The sequence below is a fragment of the Physella acuta genome, unplaced genomic scaffold (assembly GCF_028476545.2).
Source record: "Physella acuta isolate Inbredline_101_S28 unplaced genomic scaffold, ASM2847654v3 ptg000008l, whole genome shotgun sequence".
NCBI classification, from domain to species: Eukaryota; Metazoa; Mollusca; class Gastropoda; family Physidae; genus Physella; species Physella acuta.
In genome coordinates, this window is record NW_026731528.1 from 313,389 (window position 1) to 333,124 (window position 19,736).

General features: G+C 35.8%; 3 protein-coding genes and 1 long non-coding RNA gene across 9 annotated transcripts in view; 2 read left to right on the top strand and 2 right to left on the bottom strand.

Moving 5' to 3' along the window:
- LOC131953498 (gastric triacylglycerol lipase) lies at window positions 1-13,313 on the bottom strand. 4 transcript variants are annotated; one of them, XM_059316893.1, is made up of 10 exons: window positions 10,829-10,886; window positions 8,597-8,638; window positions 6,441-6,611; window positions 5,733-5,850; window positions 4,422-4,620; window positions 3,147-3,390; window positions 1,842-1,994; window positions 1,305-1,376; window positions 517-588; window positions 1-316 (listed from the first exon to the last, which is right to left on the bottom strand). In XM_059316893.1, exons 3-10 carry the CDS (start codon window positions 6,591-6,593, stop codon window positions 86-88), a joined length of 1,242 nt encoding a protein of 413 aa, XP_059172876.1. In that variant the 5' UTR covers window positions 6,594-6,611; window positions 8,597-8,638; window positions 10,829-10,886; the 3' UTR covers window positions 1-85. The 4 variants fall into 4 exon arrangements, with proteins under 4 accessions (XP_059172876.1, XP_059172713.1, XP_059172963.1 ...); XM_059316730.1 differs by lacking the exons at window positions 8,597-8,638; window positions 10,829-10,886 and adding an exon at window positions 13,221-13,313; XM_059316980.1 differs by lacking the exon at window positions 8,597-8,638 and having other exon boundaries at window positions 10,829-10,941.
- LOC131953853 (uncharacterized) lies at window positions 12,496-14,980 on the top strand. Its single transcript, XR_009388699.1, has 3 exons — window positions 12,496-12,604; window positions 13,988-14,072; window positions 14,935-14,980. It is a non-coding gene; the product is annotated as an uncharacterized LOC131953853 (long non-coding RNA).
- On the bottom strand, window positions 14,476-19,371 carry LOC131953724 (inositol polyphosphate multikinase-like). Of its 2 annotated transcripts, none has more exons than XM_059317097.1 (6): window positions 19,277-19,371; window positions 17,722-17,931; window positions 17,079-17,252; window positions 16,529-16,701; window positions 15,954-16,038; window positions 14,476-15,360 (listed from the first exon to the last, which is right to left on the bottom strand). In XM_059317097.1, the coding sequence occupies exons 2-6, from the start codon at window positions 17,915-17,917 to the stop codon at window positions 14,858-14,860; spliced, it is 1,131 nt and encodes a 376-aa protein (XP_059173080.1). In that variant the 5' UTR covers window positions 17,918-17,931; window positions 19,277-19,371; the 3' UTR covers window positions 14,476-14,857. The 2 variants fall into 2 exon arrangements, with proteins under 2 accessions (XP_059173080.1, XP_059173159.1); XM_059317176.1 differs by lacking the exon at window positions 19,277-19,371 and adding an exon at window positions 18,558-18,636.
- The window catches only part of LOC131953348 (cytochrome P450 4V2), a 16,729-nt gene continuing 15,769 nt past the window's right edge, over window positions 18,777-19,736 (top strand). Inside the window, exon 1 of one of the 2 annotated variants that reach the window (XM_059316614.1) lies at window positions 18,777-18,832. The gene's annotated coding sequence lies outside the window, so the exon portion shown is untranslated. Of the gene's footprint in view, window positions 18,975-19,736 lie in introns of both variants that reach the window. The other variant, XM_059316538.1, reaches the window with a different exon arrangement.

The following is a 19,736-nucleotide window of genomic DNA, read 5'->3' on the forward strand; positions in this document are numbered from 1 at the left end:
TGAATATTCAGACACTTTTTTTTTATTCAGACATATTTTTAATGAAACTGCACTGAAAAATTAAGTAGTTTGATCTGGTACAAGTTTAAGAATCTGAGAAGACAATATCTAGAATCGTGTTGTAAATGAGGGGTGCCGCGTCGAACGCCCAGATAAAGTCTAGGTGCTCGTAGTGGGGTATTCTGACGTCATGGGTCACGTGGATCTGTGGGAGGAGCCAGGCGATGTCCGTGGGGTCAGCCAGCCAGTCCCGGTCACCTCGTAGAACAGCCACGGGGACCTTGACCTTCTTAGGGTCATACAAGGGCGGGGTGGGCTGAAATGAGAACATATTTTGCTTTATTCTTTATGTGTGGGTGTAGGAGCTACATCTTTACAAAACATCCTAAGTGAAACGCAAGCTTCCCTGCGACAATAAGGTACGATGTGGGAGAGGGAAGGGGTGTGGGGGTGGGGGGATTTTTCCAGGTAAAATTTTGTTTATAAGCGTACCGTCGTTTATGGATGACCCCTTACCTGGCCGTAATGTTTCATGTTCTCCTTGGCTGACCCATAGTCAAAACGCTGGAAATTTCTGGAGTTTATAGCCTGGAAGAATCGAAACATCCGATAAATTTTACAGTTTTTACAGAAACATACCAGACATTTTTAAGTGGTGAGAAATTAACAAATTTTTCTTTACCCTATTTAACACTTCATATGTCTGGGCAAGTCCTTTTTTTTTGTTAACATTTTGTTGGTAATTCATTAACAGTAATTTCTTCTATATGTAAGCTCTCATGCTATTGTGGTATTTTTTGCGGTTGTTTTATATCACTAAGGGGTCGTCCATAAATGACGTCACACTCGTAGGGGGGAGGAATTTTAGTCGTTATTTCGCGTTTTAGAAAACTGTTTTGATAAATTGTAATAGGGATTGATTAAAATACTCTATTTTGACAGAGTTCAGACAAGATTTTGGAAAAAAAATCGATGTTTAAAAAAAAATTAAACTGCAATTTTGAGGAGGGGGGGTGGTGTAGGATGAGGTGTGACGTCATCTTAGGGGGGGTGTCTGGCTTTTTGTGACGATGTGTGACGGAAGGGAGGGGGGAGTTTAAAATCGTCCAAAAAGCGTGACGTCATTTATGGATGACCCCTGACTAAAGAATTAATTTGTAAATGTTACTAAAATGTATAACTTAAACAACAATCGCATTTTTGCGGTTGTTTTATACCCCTAACTAAAGAATTAATTTGTATGGGTAAATGTTACTAAAATGTATAGCTCAAACAATATTGAAAGCCGTCATGTGATACAGTACCTGGCCCCAGTGTAGAATATCCCGTACTGACGTACCAGCGGGGGTGTGGGCCACATACACCGGGATTCGGCTCTGTGGGGAAAAGACAAATTTTAAATATGAACTCATTTGTAAAGTTATTCTGTGGGATCCTGTACCTTTATACATCGTTACTTCGTGTGCTTATGGGACGGCGTGGCCTAGCGGTGGAGTGCTAGACTGCTACCCCGATAGTTTCGAGTTCGAATCCGGGTTCAAGTTAGTGGAACGTCCCTGAGTCCACCCAACTCTGATGGATTTCTAACTCACGTTAAGGATAATAGATGCGGCTGAGCATAGTGCTGACCACGTTATCCATTTAAATGCCGAGGTCAAGAGACATATAAACTCTACTTCATCTGCCCAATGGATCGTTAGTTCTAAAGAGGAATCATAATTTTTTTTTACACACCCGTGCTTACTTTATTATAAGACCTCACTAAAGACTTAGTTTATAAAACATTGCTGAAAACATACGTTTACCACATTTTAAATGTTTAGGTTCCAGCCGTTGTTTACCTTATTTAAAGACTGAAAGTCGAAGCCTCCAAAAAGAAACAGAACGTTTTCACACAACAAGTTCCCCCATGTGTTGCACAGGTTGCCGGCTAGGAACTGCATAATGGTGGGCTCAATGTTGAGCTTTCCGTGGCCGAACAACGTCAAAAAAACCTGGCGAAGAAACAAAACTAATTTTTTTTTTTTTGTTTAAATAATTTTATTTTGTTATTCATATGAATAAAACATTCATTCATAAGAACACTGACAAATTTCCATTGAATAACATAATAGAAAACAGGAAGTTTGCAGTAAAATTGTTTACAGAGCTAGCTATACGAAAAAGTCCCATTCATGACAAGCAATCCAAGGTGGCGACCATTCAACATCCATATATAAATTTGTCCTAAAAAGTCTATTCTCCTCCTTGTGCTGCAACTGTTTTTAACTATTTTTTCCATTTTCCCATTTAGCTGTTTTAATGACACTGTCATCTCTTCCAAACACATGTGTCTTGTGAGGCTCTTTGAGGGCCCTCCTTACAACTGTAGCACATATCTGAGAGTAATTTATGTAATTTAGTCCAACTTGTCTCCAGAAGGCGGTCAGTTTTAAAGATTTTTAGAATGTTGTTTCTAAAAAATTTATACGAAGGCACTAAATTTTTTTTTTTTTTTTTTTTTTTATGAGGGCACTAAAATATTTTCATTTGCCAGCACTCCAAAAAGGCAACTATCATTAAATCAGGAAAAAAATTTCATATATCAATAAAGCAAAGATTAATAAGACCCTAGGTTTTGTTTTTAAATTACACTAAATAAAAGTTGTATAGTGCATTATTGAAGAATAGTAAAGAAAGGTTAGATAAAAATTATTATCTTATTACTATAAATAAGAAAGATTTTCATTTCTATTAGTTTAATGTTGAATTTTATAATATTTTAATTTTTTTTAACGTCGATATAGGTTGTATACCTTTTATATTTTGATATTGCAAAAGGGAAATAATTGCACGATTTAATATTTAATGTAAATTCACTTTTTTTTAAATTAATTTTTCCATGTGTCTAAACTTATTAAACAATAATGTAATATATTAATATATTTTTTATTGAATATTACAATTATATATATATATATATATATATATATATATATATATATATATATATATATATATATATATATATATATATATATATATATTTACTTGCATATATCTGTATATTTGATATTGTTCATTTCGCATCGCCAAGCACTAGTCTTCGCCTCACTTAAGGAGGCGGGCATCACTAAAAGCAATGAAGTACACAAAGTATTAGTTACCCCAATATCTTTAGCAAAAGGTGCAAGCAGCTTTATGGGTGATTCGGCGTGCCATACTTGCGCAACAGGCGCCATGGCTATAAAATGTTTTATATGGGAGGCCAGTTCCTGATTTTCTCCAAATTCCGCAAAACCAATAGTAGTTCCCTGTGAGTGGCCAATGTAGTAGACTTGATCTACTCCAGTCTTGGCCAGGATAAAGTAGATCATAGCAGGAAGGTCGTATTTGGCCATCTCATCCCAGCTGAGGAGACAAATATTACATGGGAAAGTGACCTATTGTATGGGCACTGGACCTTCTGTGGGCTATGGGATATGTAGGGTTATGTGAGCTAATATGCTGGACATGTCTGAGTGTGTGACCTATATGCTGGTGCAAGTGACCCAATACATGAGACATGTGTGGGTATAGGACCTAATGGAGCATGTATGTGCACCGGACATAGATCATGGGGCAAAAATAGCCATTGGATCTAATTCGTCAAATATTAAATGCAATACTTAGCCAGATGGAGATCAGACGTAGAGGATTAAATATCAGACTTAAAACATTAAAAACATACTCAAGGAATTGATAGTCACCGTGTTGCAAAAGGGAGGTTATAAAAATCGAAATAACTTGGTTTGCAAACAGTGTTTCTTCCGTTTTTTTTTTCAAACTTTTTTCTCCGGGGGGGGGGGGGGGGGCACTTGATATTTTCCGGGGGACGGACACTGGTAAAAGTATGTTTTCTATATAACTTCCATTTCGTTCAGGGGGGGGGGGGCACACCGCGAAGAGAAGCCTGGAAGAAACTCTGCTTGCAAAGCTCAAAATGTAGCAACGTGGACATGTCCCAAACCTACACAATTTTTATTTAATCCCGCATAAAGCAAGATATTTGAGAAATCTTTTTTTTTTAAGTTTCAACAATTCCATATCCGTTAAAATGTTTTTATTTGTTTTTTTTCTCCCACTTCCTAGTTTAATTAAATTAGTTAACCTCGTTTAAGGATTGCATAACTTTACAACAGGGTTTTCTTTCAGGGGTGGGGGGGGGGGGCGTTTGAAACTCTCACGAAAGAAGAGGCGACAGGCCCTGGTTTAATTATATATTTTCTATTTAATTTTTTTTCTATATGTGCTTCCCATTCCCCCCCCCCTTTCCACTGTTTTCCTAAGTACATTTAAGGGTGGTGCTATAAATAAACAAGAGCGTGACGTCAATAACGGACGACCCAAAACGGCAGGAAGCAATCGTTTTGATTTTCTAAAATAATGTTCTCTCTATTTACCTGAAATCCCAGAATTCGTCCTGTTTTGGGCTAAGATGCGTGTGATTGGTGGAGTAGATGTTACCCCTGCTGTTACCCAACCAGACGTCAGCGCCGGCGTCTGCCAGTATGAAAGCGAGGCTCTGATTGGTTGGATTGGTGATAAAGTTGGTGCAACTGGCGACCAAGCCGTGTTGGAGTACAACCACAGGGCGGATAGCTGCAGTAGAGTGGAGCAGAGTTTAGAATCGGAAGGGTGTTTAATTTTGAATTCTCAATTCATACTTCACAAAAGTTGTACTTCAAATTAAGAAATTCAGTAAACTAGACAACTCCCTATACAGGCCACCAGTTGTTAATGTTACGACTGACTTTCATTCAACTACAAAAGGCACTGTTCAATACTTTATTTGTTCTCCTCTTCATCATTCCACAAAAGCCCTAGCTAGACCCTAACGGCTAACAACCAAAAGCGCCCTCACAATCATTCACTCCAGCTTTTATACCCGCACTCGACCCTGGGATAACAATACCAAACACCCAGTAGCGTAGCGAGGGGGGGGGGGGGGCGGGGGGGGGGGACATATGTCCCCGGGCGCCGAGCTTGGGGGGGGGGCCAAAATGGGTTGGAAAAATAAATTGAAAGGTTGAGGGGGGCGCAAATTGAAAGTTTGAGGGGGGTGCAAATCAAAATCTCGAGGGGGGGTGCAAATCGGAAGTTTAAGGGGGGGGGGTGCAAATCGAAATCTCGAGGGGGGGGGTGCAAATCGAAAAGTTTGTCCCCGGGCGCCGGAAAGGGTCGCTACGCCTCTGCAAACACCCGGGGGGGGGGGCGGTAAAAAAAAAATTTTTAATACTCGTTAGAAAACGAGTTATTTCTTAAAACAGTTATTTCTTTACAGCTTTATTAAGATACATCGGCATATGCATTTCCACTAAAGAAATTGGTGGACAACTATGACAACGGCGGCCATCTTGAAAAATTAACCATTTGTAGGTTTTCCACCATTCATAAAATATTATATTTTAAACCCAATAAGTAATGAATTCATAACCTTCTTCCATATTTTTGGGTACTCAGCTAAAAATTTTAAGTGCATATCTTCAAAATAATTTATTATGAATTTTCAAAATTTGTGTCCGTTCAAAACACTTAATTTTGTGGAATTTTGGGGCATTAAAACTAGTGTTTTTAATGGACCCACAATTTGAAAATTCATAAAAAATTGAGTTTAAATTAGCGTACAAGTAAAATATGTCGGTAACACATACAATTATCCTTAGCAAATAAACAACATTAACCATTGTCCGTAGCAAATAAACAACACTAACCATTAGCTAAGCGGTTCTGCCGGCCGTGTGGGATACGCAGTATGTTGAGGATGTAACCGTCATCTGTGGTGACGTAATAGTTCTCACAGGGGTAGCCTTTACTGGTGATCAGCTCAGTCTGTGGACAGTGTGACGTCACATTTAATTATGTAATTGGGTGAGGTCACATAAAGACTGGTTGAATAGGTAGTGAGTTGGTACCTAGCGACTTCTACAGTGACTAGTGTGGGCGTAACATTAACATGTGGTGTTGGTTGGTCAGTTGAAATTATGTTTTATTGTGAACATAGTTTAGAACACGGACACAACTGAGTACTATAGATTTACCGATACAAATAACCCCTTTAGATAAATCGTATCACTAAATAGGTTCCAGGTCACCAACATCAATGAGTAGACATAATATTTGTTTTTCTAAATTCTTATATTACTTTTTGGGACACATGTGGATTTTTATTTTAGATACTTTTTAAAAAGTGCCCAATCGTTTTATATTTAACAAGAAATGAGATGCCAGTGAAATTTAGATGCAAAAAGAACTTTAATTCTAAATGCAAAAATCGCACAGATTCAACAGAAACATGAAAATTTAAAGAATTGAGATTCAAGTGAAATTGTATATAGATCTAGGCAGAAATGTCGTTCTGGTTTCTATTTCTGACAAAAATTCTAATTTCAGACGACAAATTAGTAGTCTAAATATAGTACCGCTTTCATGTAGACTTCCGGGTCAATAGGCTTTTGGGCTTCAATACGTGGGACGTCCTGGACCTCAATGCCCGGGTACGTGGCAATCACGTGCACGAGCAGCACTAAGTAGAAAGCCAGTAGGACCAGCCGGGTTTGACAAGACCTGCCCATTTCTAACGTGGGGAGTCTCTGTGGACGATAGATATGAACAAAGTTAAATGTAATAAGTGTTTCCTTTAGGCATTTTCCTTTTTCTCCGGGGAGGGGGAGGAGGCACTTAAAACTTCCGGGATGGGGGACGGACTTAAATTTCCAGGGAGAAGGGGGGGAGCTATATATATGTATATATATATATATATATATATATATATATATATATATATATATATATATATATATATATATATATATATATATATATATATATATTTATAATTATTTTTAGGGGGGGTGACGTGCTTTGGGGGCGGGGGGGGGGGGGGGGACGACAACCCCCAAAGAGATACCTGAAAGAAACTCTGAATGTAATGCAGATCAAAGTCAGCGATTCCGCTTGTTATGTGTACCTATGGGCTATGCTCAGTGACTCGCACAGGCTCAAGCTATGCTCATTGACTCACACAGGGTTAAGAACCGTGCATCTCTCTCGTCCATGTCAACAGCCACTAGGCACGTAGATTTCCCAGGGGCGTAGCGAGGGGGGGGGGGGTGCAAATCGAAAATTTGTCCCCGGGAAGGGTCGCTACGCCTCTGGGGGGTGACACCACTGAGATTTCCGACAGGGTTTTTGTACGTGAGGGTAAGCTCATGGGGGTTGCCAAACACTATTTTCCCTAACCACGACTACAAAATAGATTTCACCAGTGAGTGTCCTGTAAATATAGATTTAAACTACTATTCTTGCATTCAATCGCAAAATAGCGATTGTGTTCAGTGCTTCTTTGTAGCGTGAAAAAGAAGAAAATATATAATATATATAGAAAATATAATCTTTAATTAGTATTCCACCCCCCCCCCCCCACAAGGAAGAATCAAGAGGCCGTTCTTTCTTCCTCTTGGTTTAAGTGTTTAATGAAACCCGGGTGTGTGCCTAATAATTATATCTAATTTATTTTAACAAAGTTGAGTAAATTAACAGCTATGAAAATATTATAAACTAGCCGTCCCGGCCAGGCCCTGCTCTGGCTTCTGTGAAAAACCTTACTGTTAAAGACCATTACCTGTGTGTTTAGTAATCATCATAAACCCGGCATTGCCCACCCAAACCACAACCAACCAAAACAACAAAACGCAAACATAACGCTAACACAATTACAAATACAAACGAAAACAAAAACCTAACAACAAACCCAACCACAACCACAAACACCAATACGAACACAAAGAAAAAACAAACGAAAAAGCAAACGAAAACAAACCAAATCCAAACGCAAAACCAACCACAAACACAAATACAAACACAAACCCAAAGAAAAAAACACAAACGAAAACGAAAAAAGAAAGAACAAAAACGAACCAAATCAAAACGCAACCACTAACGCAAACCCAACCTAAACACAAAGAAAACACTAACGCGAACATAAACGCAAAGTGCTCACAGTCTAGCCCGGGGCAGAATCGCCTGTTTCAGCTTAATAAACGACTACAGTACCCCAACTTATTCATAGTCTTTTGCACTCACTTAAACGAACGTAGGTGCCAAACCAAACCAAATGAACAATTATAATACTCCAAGCTTATTCGTAAAATACCTACAACATTTGCACTTGATCAATCCCCGCTAATTATGTAATTATTTTTTTCCCAACACCAAAACAAAGTAATTAAAAGTAAATTCTTTTCCACTAATGCAATGTTTTATAAAGGGAAGTAATTGTGTTTTCCTAATTTATCAAAGGGAAGTAAGTGCTAAAGGACTAAATATAAATAATTTTCAGACATAATTAGAATTTTTGTTATTTTTTTAAATTGTGTTTAATGAACATGCCGACAATTATTACTATCAGTTTGAAAAATGAAAATTATTTCCCAACACTTTCAATAGTAATTTTTTAACTCATAAATTTAGACTATGAGCACGATAATAGTCTAACACTTAAATCCATGGAAGTATGTCAACGACAAACAAATTTATTTTTACATACAGAATTGAGCTTTATATATTAGATACTTACTGTGTATTAAAGTTCATAAAGCGCTTGCCAGTAATACGTAGCCTTTAGGGAAATATATTCTAAATAAGTATGTTAAAACCATACACAATCACGTTAATATTTGTCTTGTTTGTTTTCTGCATACAAACATGCTCTATTACGAACCCCTTGTATCCTTTTCCTTTTACCAATCACAATCTATGTTAAAATTAAAAACACCGAATGTATATTTATGGCATCACAATCACACGTGTACATGTCTATTTTTACATCTGATAGGTATTTTTGTGTCAGACCTATATATGGAGGCTAAGGAACGCTCCAAGAGATATCACACAATTATCACAAAGCGCTTAATCTATTGGTGAATTCCATCAGCTGGCATCATACAGGGCTATAGTCTACATCTATTTTAAAAGTTTACCTGGGAAAACTCACAAACTTTGAACAGGAAACAATTGTTACACAAGAGATTACTTATCCTCAAACGAAGGTTCTGTAATATGTATATGTATATATATATATATATATATATATATATATATATATATATATATATATATATATATATATATATATATATATATATATATATATATATATATAATATATATATATAGTTGTAGGCCCTACATCTATAATTGTATATATATACACATGTATATAAAAGCTATATATACATGTATTTACACACACACACACAAACACATATATATATAATTATATATATATATATATATATATATATATATATATATATATATATATATATATATATAATTTAGGTCTATTTATTTTTTTAGGCCTATTTATTTATTTATATTGCTTAATTTTTTAAAAATAAATTATATGTATATATATATTTGGCAATAAAGCAATATTTGGCAATATTAAGAGTGTTAGTTTATCAAGAACACGGGCTGTTAATTACTTTATCTTTACAATCACCGTGTCTGAGATGACACACAACCAGTGCTTCTTCCAGACTTTTTTTTTCTGGGAGGGGGTGGGGGCGCTTGAAATTTTCGGGGAGGGGGGGCGGACTAAAATTTCCGGGGAGGAGGGGCCGACAGAGTTTCTTTCAGGCATTTTTTCGAAGAAAGTCTCCCCCCCCCCCCCCCCGAAATGGAATTTATATTGAAAATATATACTTTTATCAAATTCCGCCCCCCGGAAAATGTTGTCCCCCCCCCCCCCAATTTATAAAGTGCCCTCCCCTCCCCCCCCATCGGAGAAAAAGTCTGGAAGAAACACTGAGGGCGGACACTGTTAAAAGTATATATTTTCTATATAAATTCCATTTCATTCAAGGAGGGGGTGGGCATCTGGAAGAAACTCTGCATACGACTGACATATAAGTGGCACAACAGACCAGAGTTTCTTCCAGGCATCTCATCGAAAAAATTTTACCGCCCCCCCCCCCCCCCCGAACGAAATGAAATTTATATAATTTATATAGAAAATATATACTTTTAACAGTGTCCGCCCCCCCGAAGAAAGTTTACCGCCCCCCCCCGAAGATTTCAAGTGCCCCCCCCCCCCCCCCCCCCCGGAGAAAAAAGTCTGGAAGAAACACTGCAACAGACACTGACTGTTGTTACATGATCTAAGCTAACTTGTGTCATTTGATAATATTTGATTTCTCTTTTACCTTTTTTGTATGTTTATCTCTTTGTGGGGTTAAAGTTACACACATGTAACCTAATGTTAATCATACAAACCTTTGACCTCGCTTACAGCTTCATTTAATTTGTACACGTTTTTACGCTACACCTCTTGATATTTTCTGGGTCAACTGACGTCATAAAAAACACCGGCTATATAGGTCATCATGTGACTACAAGCATTTAATGAATCTAAGATTTTAAAATTGGAATTAATAGAACTACTGTTTTCTCTGGTGTACTATAAAAATGTGACCCTTTTTTTATTAATTGAAAATATCGGTTTCATTTATGGGCACATTTATACATACTAATTATTTGTGTGGTATAGAGGTAGAGCGCACGATTGTTTAACGAAAAGCCTCGAGTTCGGCTCCAGGTCTCGAGATGATAAGACGCTCATGAGTCCAGCAAACTAAGGAGTCTTGACTCTGTTAACAGAACGGCTGACCACAGACAATCTCTGGGATCAAAGAAAGAGTTGTCCTGTACTTATAATTTACTTACTGTCACTATATTTTTTCAGCCACACAAATAGTAAAGTAAACGTATCACCTAATGAAAACAGAATATTAAAAAAAAAATTTACCTTGAATCACAGACAATCACTTATAACCACAATAAACTCTAGTAAAAAAAAACAATCGATAAATTACAAGTATCACTGTTTAAACTGTGCTGAAAAAGTGCATGTTATCAGTTAAAAACACAAGCAATACGACCTTCAAGGAAATACCGTAATCTACGCGAGGTACTGAGATTACAGCTGAAATACAAAGTAGATTCTCATGTAAAACTTGCTGGAGATGTATAACTACCACTAGAGCAGGAAGGTTCCTCTCATACTGACTCAGACTCTTGTACAGCGTAACAATTTAGCTTGATTGGTTTGGTTAGATCATCAAGCTAAATCTGGAGATATTGTCACAACACTTTATACATCAACTTCTTAAAGCTGGTGAACTCAACATCCAATATTTAATTTTTTCTCTAGTAATGGTATTTTAATGTATAATTATACCCACACATCCAAACAGTGTTTCTTTTAGGCATTAATCTGAGGGTGAGGGCAGTGCCTCAGGAGTTCGTCCACCCCCACCAGCATCGGGCGAAATAGAAAATACTGTTCGTGAGTATAGAAAATATATATCGTTTGTCCCCCTTCCCCCACATACACCCCGGGAAAAAAAAAAGTCTTAAAGAACCCCTGCCTCTAGGTCAACTACACAACCACCTCTGCGGTATGATCTTCACTCACCCCCGCCCTCCACCAATTATCTTTAACCACTGCGATATCTACAACCTTTACATAAGCATCTGGTTTGTCCTGTTGATCTACACCCCTGTCAATGTGATGTATACGCTTCCCCCACCCTCTATATTCACCCCCATAATCTACACCCCTCTGATCTACACCCCTGGAATCTACATCCCTATAAAATACACCCCATAATCTACACCCGTGATCTACATCCACTCTCTTAATCTACACCCCTGTAAAATATACACACATGATCAACACCCCTGTGATCTACACTCTCGTAATCTACACCCAATTGATCTACATCCCTGTAATCTACACCCAATTGATCTACACCCCTGTAATCTACACCCAATTGATCTACACCCCTGTAATCTACACCCCTGTAATCTACACCCAATTGATCTACACCCCTGTAATCTACACCCAACTGATCTACATCCCTGTAATATACACTCCCGTAATCTACATCCCCGTAATCAACACCCCTGTGTCTACACCCCTATGATCTACACCCCCGTAATCTACACCTCTGTAATCAACATCTGTCTGCACCCTTGTGTCTACACCCCTGTAATCTACACCCCTATGATCTACACCGCTGTAATCAACATCTGTCTACACCCCTGTGTCTACACCCCTGTCTCTACACCCCTATGATGTACACCTCTGTAATCAACACCCAATTGATCTACACCGCTGTAATCAACAGCCTGTGTCTACGCCCCTGTCTCTACACCCCTATGATGTACACCTCTGTAATCTACACCCCTATGATGTACACCTCTGTAATCAACACCCAATTGATCTACACCGCTGTAATCAACAGCCTGTGTCTACACCCCCGTAATCTATACCCCTATGATCTACACCTCTGAGTGTAATCTACCCGTCATACTTGCAACACACTCCACAACTTACCCAGCTCTCAACCCAACCTGTGTCTCAAGTATTCGCTCAGTCACGTGACCTCAAGGCCGCACATAACCGTTAGATAAAGACAACACAGAACGTGTTACATTTATGGATACAAAGTTCAAGATTTATACGCAGAAAAACTAACAAGTTCATCAAAAATATGAACCGGCTCTTCAGGGAATACCGGTGGGTAAATGCCTACCCCATCTGTCGTGGTAGGGTTCGGGTTATGCTAGTGTGACGATTCGAGTTAGCCGAGATCTACAAGTATAGGCCGTAACGCTGGGTCGGCTGCCATTGAAGTCAAGCAAAGCGTAAACCTGCGCGACCTGATAAGAAGGGGGGAGGGGGGTAGAGTCGAATCGACCGATAACGACACCCTATTTCTAGCTATTGATCAGGGTTTAGCTTGGCGAATTTTCAATGAGACAAATTTAGCACATCCGTATAAGGCAATTTTATCCTTAAACGACACCCCCCCCCCCCTCACTACTGTGAAGGTAACAGTTTGCTCCAGGAGTGGGTGCAATGTTTGTACTTCTCAAGTTCTAATGTTTTCGCCTGAATGAAAGTTAGTCCTCAAAAGTCTTATAATGTATAGGAAAAAACGTTTTAGATTTTAAAGGGAAAAAAATAACAACAGTTAAGTTAAAATGTCTCCAACGACATTAATTGATATAACGTTACAAGTTAGTATGCCTTTTGGCTTACAAATGTGTAGGGGCCTATATGCTCTAATGCTGGGAAAGTAGACGCATGTACACTCGCTGAATAGGCCAAATGTAAATATTTAAGTACTCACCAAATAAAACAAGTGTAGGTAAAGCATAAGAAATTTCTACTTGGTAATCCATTAACGATTTCATATCCTATAGTGCGGGGGGAGGGGGGAGGAGAGGAGTTTGGACTGTCAGGTATGATAAAGCCATTAGACCCATTAGTAAATGATTTGCTTATTTTTTAAATAAATAGTTACTTCCCTTGATTTCAACTGATTGAAAAAACAAATGGACTAAAAACTTTTTCACATAAATATATTCAACTTCTGTGGTAAAAAAAAACACATTCTAATACCTGGAAATTAATGTTGAAAAATTCAACATCCTTTCTATCAAATGTCACAGCAACTTCAGCAGACTGACACATTGTTGTTAAAGTTAGCTAAGCTTTTCTTCATTTAACATGATAAAGGTATCTCTAAGCACACAAAAATAAATTCAAATGTTTTTATACAAAATAAAACTCGTTAAGAAAATTTATTTTTAAATTAGTATATATATATATAATTTAATACAGTACAATTAGTTTTAACAATACTCCAAAATTTTAAAGATAGTATTCTTTTTGTAATTTCATTGACAAGAATTAAAAAAAAAAATTATGCACCATTCATAAAAAGATTGCATACCAACACAAATATGTACACACTTATACATAAATACTATTAAAATGAAACCAACATTTGCTTTAAGTTAACAATAGTTTATGACAATAACTAGAGGATAACACTTAATTAACCTGAGTAATGATAATACTAGAGACAAATCTAACTACTTAAAACATTTTCAGGACTGACTTAATGGTAGGACTGAAGGCAAAGTGTAAACAAGAGTTCAAGGTATAAAAATTACTAGTAGACTCAGATGTATAAAAGGTACTGAAAAAACATTAATAGGTAGTATGTTAGAAATACTTTCTCAAAATATTTTATTTTTAAAAATGTAAAAATGTATACATGTTAAATACAAATTATTCCAAAATTGACTTTTAAAAACATTAATGCTATATTGTTCTTTGGATTTATCTGTTCTGAAAAAAATTTAGCCATAGAAAAAATGGGTTCCATGACAAAGTTCTCAAAGTTTCTCACTGACAAATTATCTCAGGACAAAATACATCAGGACAAATGATCTCAAGACAAAATATATCAGTACAAATTATCATTTGTCCTGAGATGATTTGTCCTGTCACCAACAAATGTTGTCTTGGCTTCATTAAAATTAAATTGATAACACATTTGAGTTTTTTTTAATTTATAAATATATATTGATATTTGTAGCTATAAGATCTATTTCAATAAAGAGAACTAATCACCATTTATTAGAATAAAGATGATAAATAATACTATAAACTTTGAAATTTACAATTTTAAAATATATTGAAATATTTCATATAGTACAATCTCATTTCTTTAATACATCAGAATATTTCAAAATCTTAAAATGAATAAATTTTTTAAGAGCAGTGTTGAATAAATATTTAGCATACACAGCTATAATACAAGAAATTTCCTGAGTCTTATCATCTTTCTTGCTGTAGATATCTATACGTACTTAAGCATACCTAAGTGTCTTCTGCAGAAATCTATACACACTTAAGGTTAATAATATAGACTATTATTTTGGCTAGTAAGTTAAAAATATTTTTGATTAAGCTAAACTATTTTAAAAGATTCTGTAACCCCTTGATTAAGTTTTGCAAACCAAAGAGAAAATTATGGTCTGTATCCTTCGTAGGAAAAACATGGGCAAAGTCAATGAGATGGACTTCAGCAATTTTCTTCTCTGTGGAGTTTATGATTGTTTCTGTAATCAAATCGTCATCAGATAGCTTGGATCTTTTAGTTTCAACATCACAGAGTATACCATCACTGTTGATTCTTTTCAGCTGGTTTGAGGATGACGTCTTACAAGGCTCGTCAACAACAATTGTATTATCATTGTTATCATTGATATTCTTTGTGGTATTAGACTGGGTGGATCTTGAGGGTTTAGCTTTAATAAATTTGGCACCTTCATAAACCATGAAGATGGAACTGGCAACAAATGTGAATTTCGTTTGTTTTAAGAACCAGGACTCCAGTTTGATTAGCTTGGATAGGATGGGCTGTATGGCATCTTTTCTTGGCTCACTCTTATCCATCCTGAAGAACTTTCCTAGACCTAATAGTTAAAATAAAGGTATTTATAACTTTATTTATTTTATATAATAAAAAGAAACTACAAATGTCTTGCATTTTTTAATTGAAGTATGTAAGAAACAAAAATTTATTTTAAAATGTTATGGTGAAATGTGCATAAAAAATGGATATTGTTGAAACAGTAAATGAAGCACACACAAAAAAAAACTGCGATCAGGGTTAAATGTATGTTTATCTTGTATACACATGTGGTGAATTTTGTAAGCAATTTTAGATTTTGTTCAAATGTTTTAGATACAATGCAAAAATATCTTATTTTAAACTAATTTAATTTGATAATAAATTAGTCATAAAAATATTATTAAAAGAAGTAAATAAATGTAAATAAAAATTTTACGTGATCAATACATATTTGGATTTATCTGTTCTAAACATTAAAATGTTTTTATTTTCAATGCATTTAAAAACTTAAAAAGGTTTTTTTTTATATTTATTTTGTCTGATATCAGATTCTGTGAAAGCATTACCTATTCCATTCTCCTTATCAATTGTTGAATTTACACTGTAAAAAAAAAAATCAAAAAATGTATATATCAAATTAATAATGGGAAATACCTTCAGTTACCATAGTTTCCTCATTAAGTTTGTTATTAAACTGCTTATCATACTTCTCATTTGATTTTGTTTTGGCATCATACATCTGAAAATAAAGAAAATGTGTAAATCTTGCTAATCCATAAAATCTTATTAATTATTTTAACTTTATAAATTTTGCATTAACCCTCAAATGTTTCTCAAGAAATTTCCAAAATAAACTTTTATAACACACAAAAAAAACCCAAGAAAATAAACTCAGCTAGACTTAATTCAAAGGATTCTTATATATCGTGTAATTTAGCCATCAATAAAGGAATTTAATAATAGGAATTTATTGTAAATTAATTAGCAGGTATTAGAACATGTTTTATTTCAAGATCATACCTTAACCAAATTCACACTTTCAACAAAACAAACAAACAAACTTAATTAGTACCCAAAACTGACAAAGCACTCATTTTAAAATAATAACTTTAAAAAGTGCAAGTTTCATCTTAATTTTTATAGCTTTAGAACATTTTAATATAAATAAAATTATGGGATTTTTGTTCATTCATGTATTTTTTATTAGTTTTAACACAAAATATCTTTACCATCATCCCTGTGATTTGATAGCCAATATTTTTTAATGGTGGATACTTTGCGATTTCCTGGGCAATTTTTTCAGGGGTTGCTTCTTGGTCATAGGTCACTTTTCCCATCTTAAGATCTATCACACAAGGGTGTTTGAAACCTGATGTCAAGTTGGCCAGCTTCAAAAACTTCACTAAGTAAAAAATTTAACATTAGTTGTGTATAGACTTTTGGCTGTACTGTGTAGTAAAATTTTATAGTTAACAAATGTGTTTATATGTCTCAGAAATTATAATACACAGTGGATGATTAAAAATGGAAGCTGGCTAGACTCAAGTAAAAGCTATTTAATTTTTTTATCATGAATGATAATAAACTTCATTCTGTCAAAATGTTTAGCTTTTTTAAAGTGATCCTTCAAATTGATTTTCAAGTAAGTTACCTGGGTCTCATTATTGGCTGAGTAGAGGTGGATGAAAATATTTAATGAGAGGCATCGTTATCAATATATAAAATTTTCAGCTTGAGGCCACACCAAGTTTAAACCACCACAATTTGTATAGTCATTACCTCCATTCTCCTCATGAACTCCATCAAATGAAGGGAGAAACTTCTGAAGCTCCAACAAATCTGGGTCTGTACAGTCTGGATCAAAAACTTTCTGATAAAAGTTTAGTTCTCTTAAGCCCCGAGGTGGATTTTGTAAGGCTTTCAACACAAATCCATTACCTAGATCAACCATTCCTGAAATTAGAATTAAGATTTTTGTTAGTCCTAACTGGTTTAATTATAAATGTTTTTAAATATTATCCTCTTTACATTACTGATAGTTTTGCGGTAGTTCAAATCAGAAGGTGGAATGGGGAGGGGTATTATTTATATACAATTTATATACAATTTGTACAATTTGCAACTCATTTAAATTATGAGTTACCTATTTGTTTTTGTTTTGGATAAAAAAAAATTCATTTAAGAAGTTACTTCCCCTAGGGTTGAAGGTCCTTAGGCAGCTGCTCTATTTGTTTATGCCACCATTAAGATATGTCTAATTAGTTCTGTGTTTATTGTTTCATTTCTTACTCTCACTGCCAGACTTTAGAGGCCATTCATTGCCAAAGTCAGTTGTACTTATCTACTTTAATAAGCCTCCTTAGTAACAGCTATCCTTATCTACTAAAATCTCATTTTGTCGAGGATAAACTGTCTCTGTCACCTGGTTTCTGCTGCTTGTGGTCTCCGTGTGCAAATAAATGCCCACCAACTTGAGTTTCTAGCCTTTTCCAAGTTGAAACATCAACAGAGTTAGCTTCTGGTTTTCTATCATCTTCACTACTGCCAGTTTTTTTATCGGAGGAACAGCTAGACTTGCTGTTACCCTTCTCATACTGGCTGCCATCTTCAACTGACATTTCTTACAAGATTCCTATGAATAAAAATACACATTTTAAAATTATTTTATTCAGACCTGTATATTTAAGTAATAAGTATAACGAAGTGTCTACTCGGAATAAGATTTTTCGGCGAAAGATAGTTCTGCGCATGCGCAGTGACCTATGGCTAGGGTTAGGGCTAGAATGAGGGTTAGGGGTAGGATTAGGGATAGGGTTAGGGATAGGATTAGGGATAGGATTAGGGCTAGGGTTAGGGTTAGGGTTAGGGATAGGATTAGGGATAGGGTTAAGGATAGGATTAGGGTTGGTATTAGGGTTCTGCGGTTGTAAACACACGCATGCGCAGTACCATCGAAAACATCGCCGCTAAGTCGTAGTTTCTCTCCATTGCGCATGCGTATCGCATGCGTATCTTATTCCGACTAGAATCGGCCTAAGTATAAAGGGGTTATGAGTTTTACGGACCAGTGTCCAAAACAATGGTGACAATAATTTGGTAATTTTAAATTTATCGTTTTAGGACATTTTAGGTGCGTAAACTTGGCCGAGGCTAGTAATGATTAATTAATAATTAGTAATGTGAAAAAAGTTGTTGCCTCACTGTTAAGACTTTAATTGAAGTATATTGTAATATATTTTTGTCAAATATTATAGATACCTGAATATTGAATAATAAACCAAAATCAATGGCTAAATATTAGTAGGCCTAAATAAATCAATATATAATAATAAACTATCTATAGGCCTATAATATTTATATAATGCACATTTGTTTTGAAGAGGTGTAGGTCATGCGTTAGCAGTAGGAAATATTGCTGGGGAGTAACCATTTGTTGTATGTACGTTAACAAATTCAGAAAACTAGATAGATTCAGATCTAGGGCCTAGGCCTAAATCTAACCTAAGGTTGCCCGTCGTACGAACGTTTTAACTGTAAGATCGAAGTTACCAATACGTGTAATTTTAATTGCTTTAAGCTAAGTTCTTAGAGGTGTAAACTCTTCCATTGATATTTCTTTATTGCTGAATCAGTGTATGTTTACTGGATAGAGGGCAGAGGGCTAGTCTTTGAAAAGTAGGTCACGTTGTTTATTTTTACTATATTAGGCCTAAATTTAACTAAATCTAGATAATAACAAATCTAGATAATCTAGATTAGATCTAGAATCAGATTATCTAGATTTGTTATTATGTTATGTATGTAGCTCTATGTCTAGAGTATGAGTATCACAGTTTCGCGGCGCTCTAGCATCAAAGCCATGATAGGCCCACTAAAGAAATATTAGTTTTTAAGCCTACGTATTATCCTGGTACTACTACTAAGATCTACTTAAGTACACCAATTATAATTTCGTTTTATCTATCTTTCTTACTGACCCGTCTCGTAAAAGTTTGCACAGACGTTTCGTTGAGGAATTTTTTAAAGTAATGTATAGTATAATCTAGTTCTAATGTTTATTGGGTTTATGTGTATGGGGGAGGGTGTCGCAAAGATAATCGACAGATAAATGTTACAGTTAATAAATCCAGATCTAGTAGTAGGCCTAGATTTATCATGTTTTTCCTTTCCTAAAAGCATAGGGAGAAGATATGATGAGTGTTTCTTTCAGTCTTTACACTTCGGGGAGGGTGGGATGCTCTTGAACGTTTCGGGGGGGGGGGGGGGGGGGGGGGCGGACAAGAAAAAGTATTTTTTCTTTAAGACTTTTTCTTAGGTGGGCACTTGAAATTTTCGGGAGGGCAGACTAAAATTTCCGGTCTGTGTGTGTGTGGGGGGGGGGGGGGGGGCACTGTTAAAAGTATATATTTTCTATACAAATCCAATTTCGTTAGGGAG

Excerpts from the sequence above, each read along its gene's own strand:
- LOC131953498 (XM_059316730.1), bottom strand. The coding sequence starts at position 13,247 with ATGCTTTACCTACACTTGTTTTATTTG. Across the intron at positions 3,391-4,421 it reads GACGAATTCTGGGATTTCAG|CTGGGATGAGATGGCCAAAT; the intron begins GTAAATAGAGAG and ends TTGTCTCCTCAG. Across the intron at positions 1,377-1,841 it reads ACTTTCAGTCTTTAAATAAG|AGCCGAATCCCGGTGTATGT; the intron begins GTAAACAACGGC and ends TTTTCCCCACAG.
- LOC131953724 (XM_059317097.1), bottom strand. The coding sequence starts at position 17,917 with ATGTCAGTTGAAGATGGCAGCCAGTATGAGAAGGGTAACAGCAAGTCT. Across the intron at positions 17,253-17,721 it reads CCACAAGCAGCAGAAACCAG|GAATGGTTGATCTAGGTAAT; the intron begins GTGACAGAGACA and ends TTCTAATTTCAG. Across the intron at positions 16,702-17,078 it reads AGTTCATGAGGAGAATGGAG|TGAAGTTTTTGAAGCTGGCC; the intron begins GTAATGACTATA and ends TTTTTTACTTAG.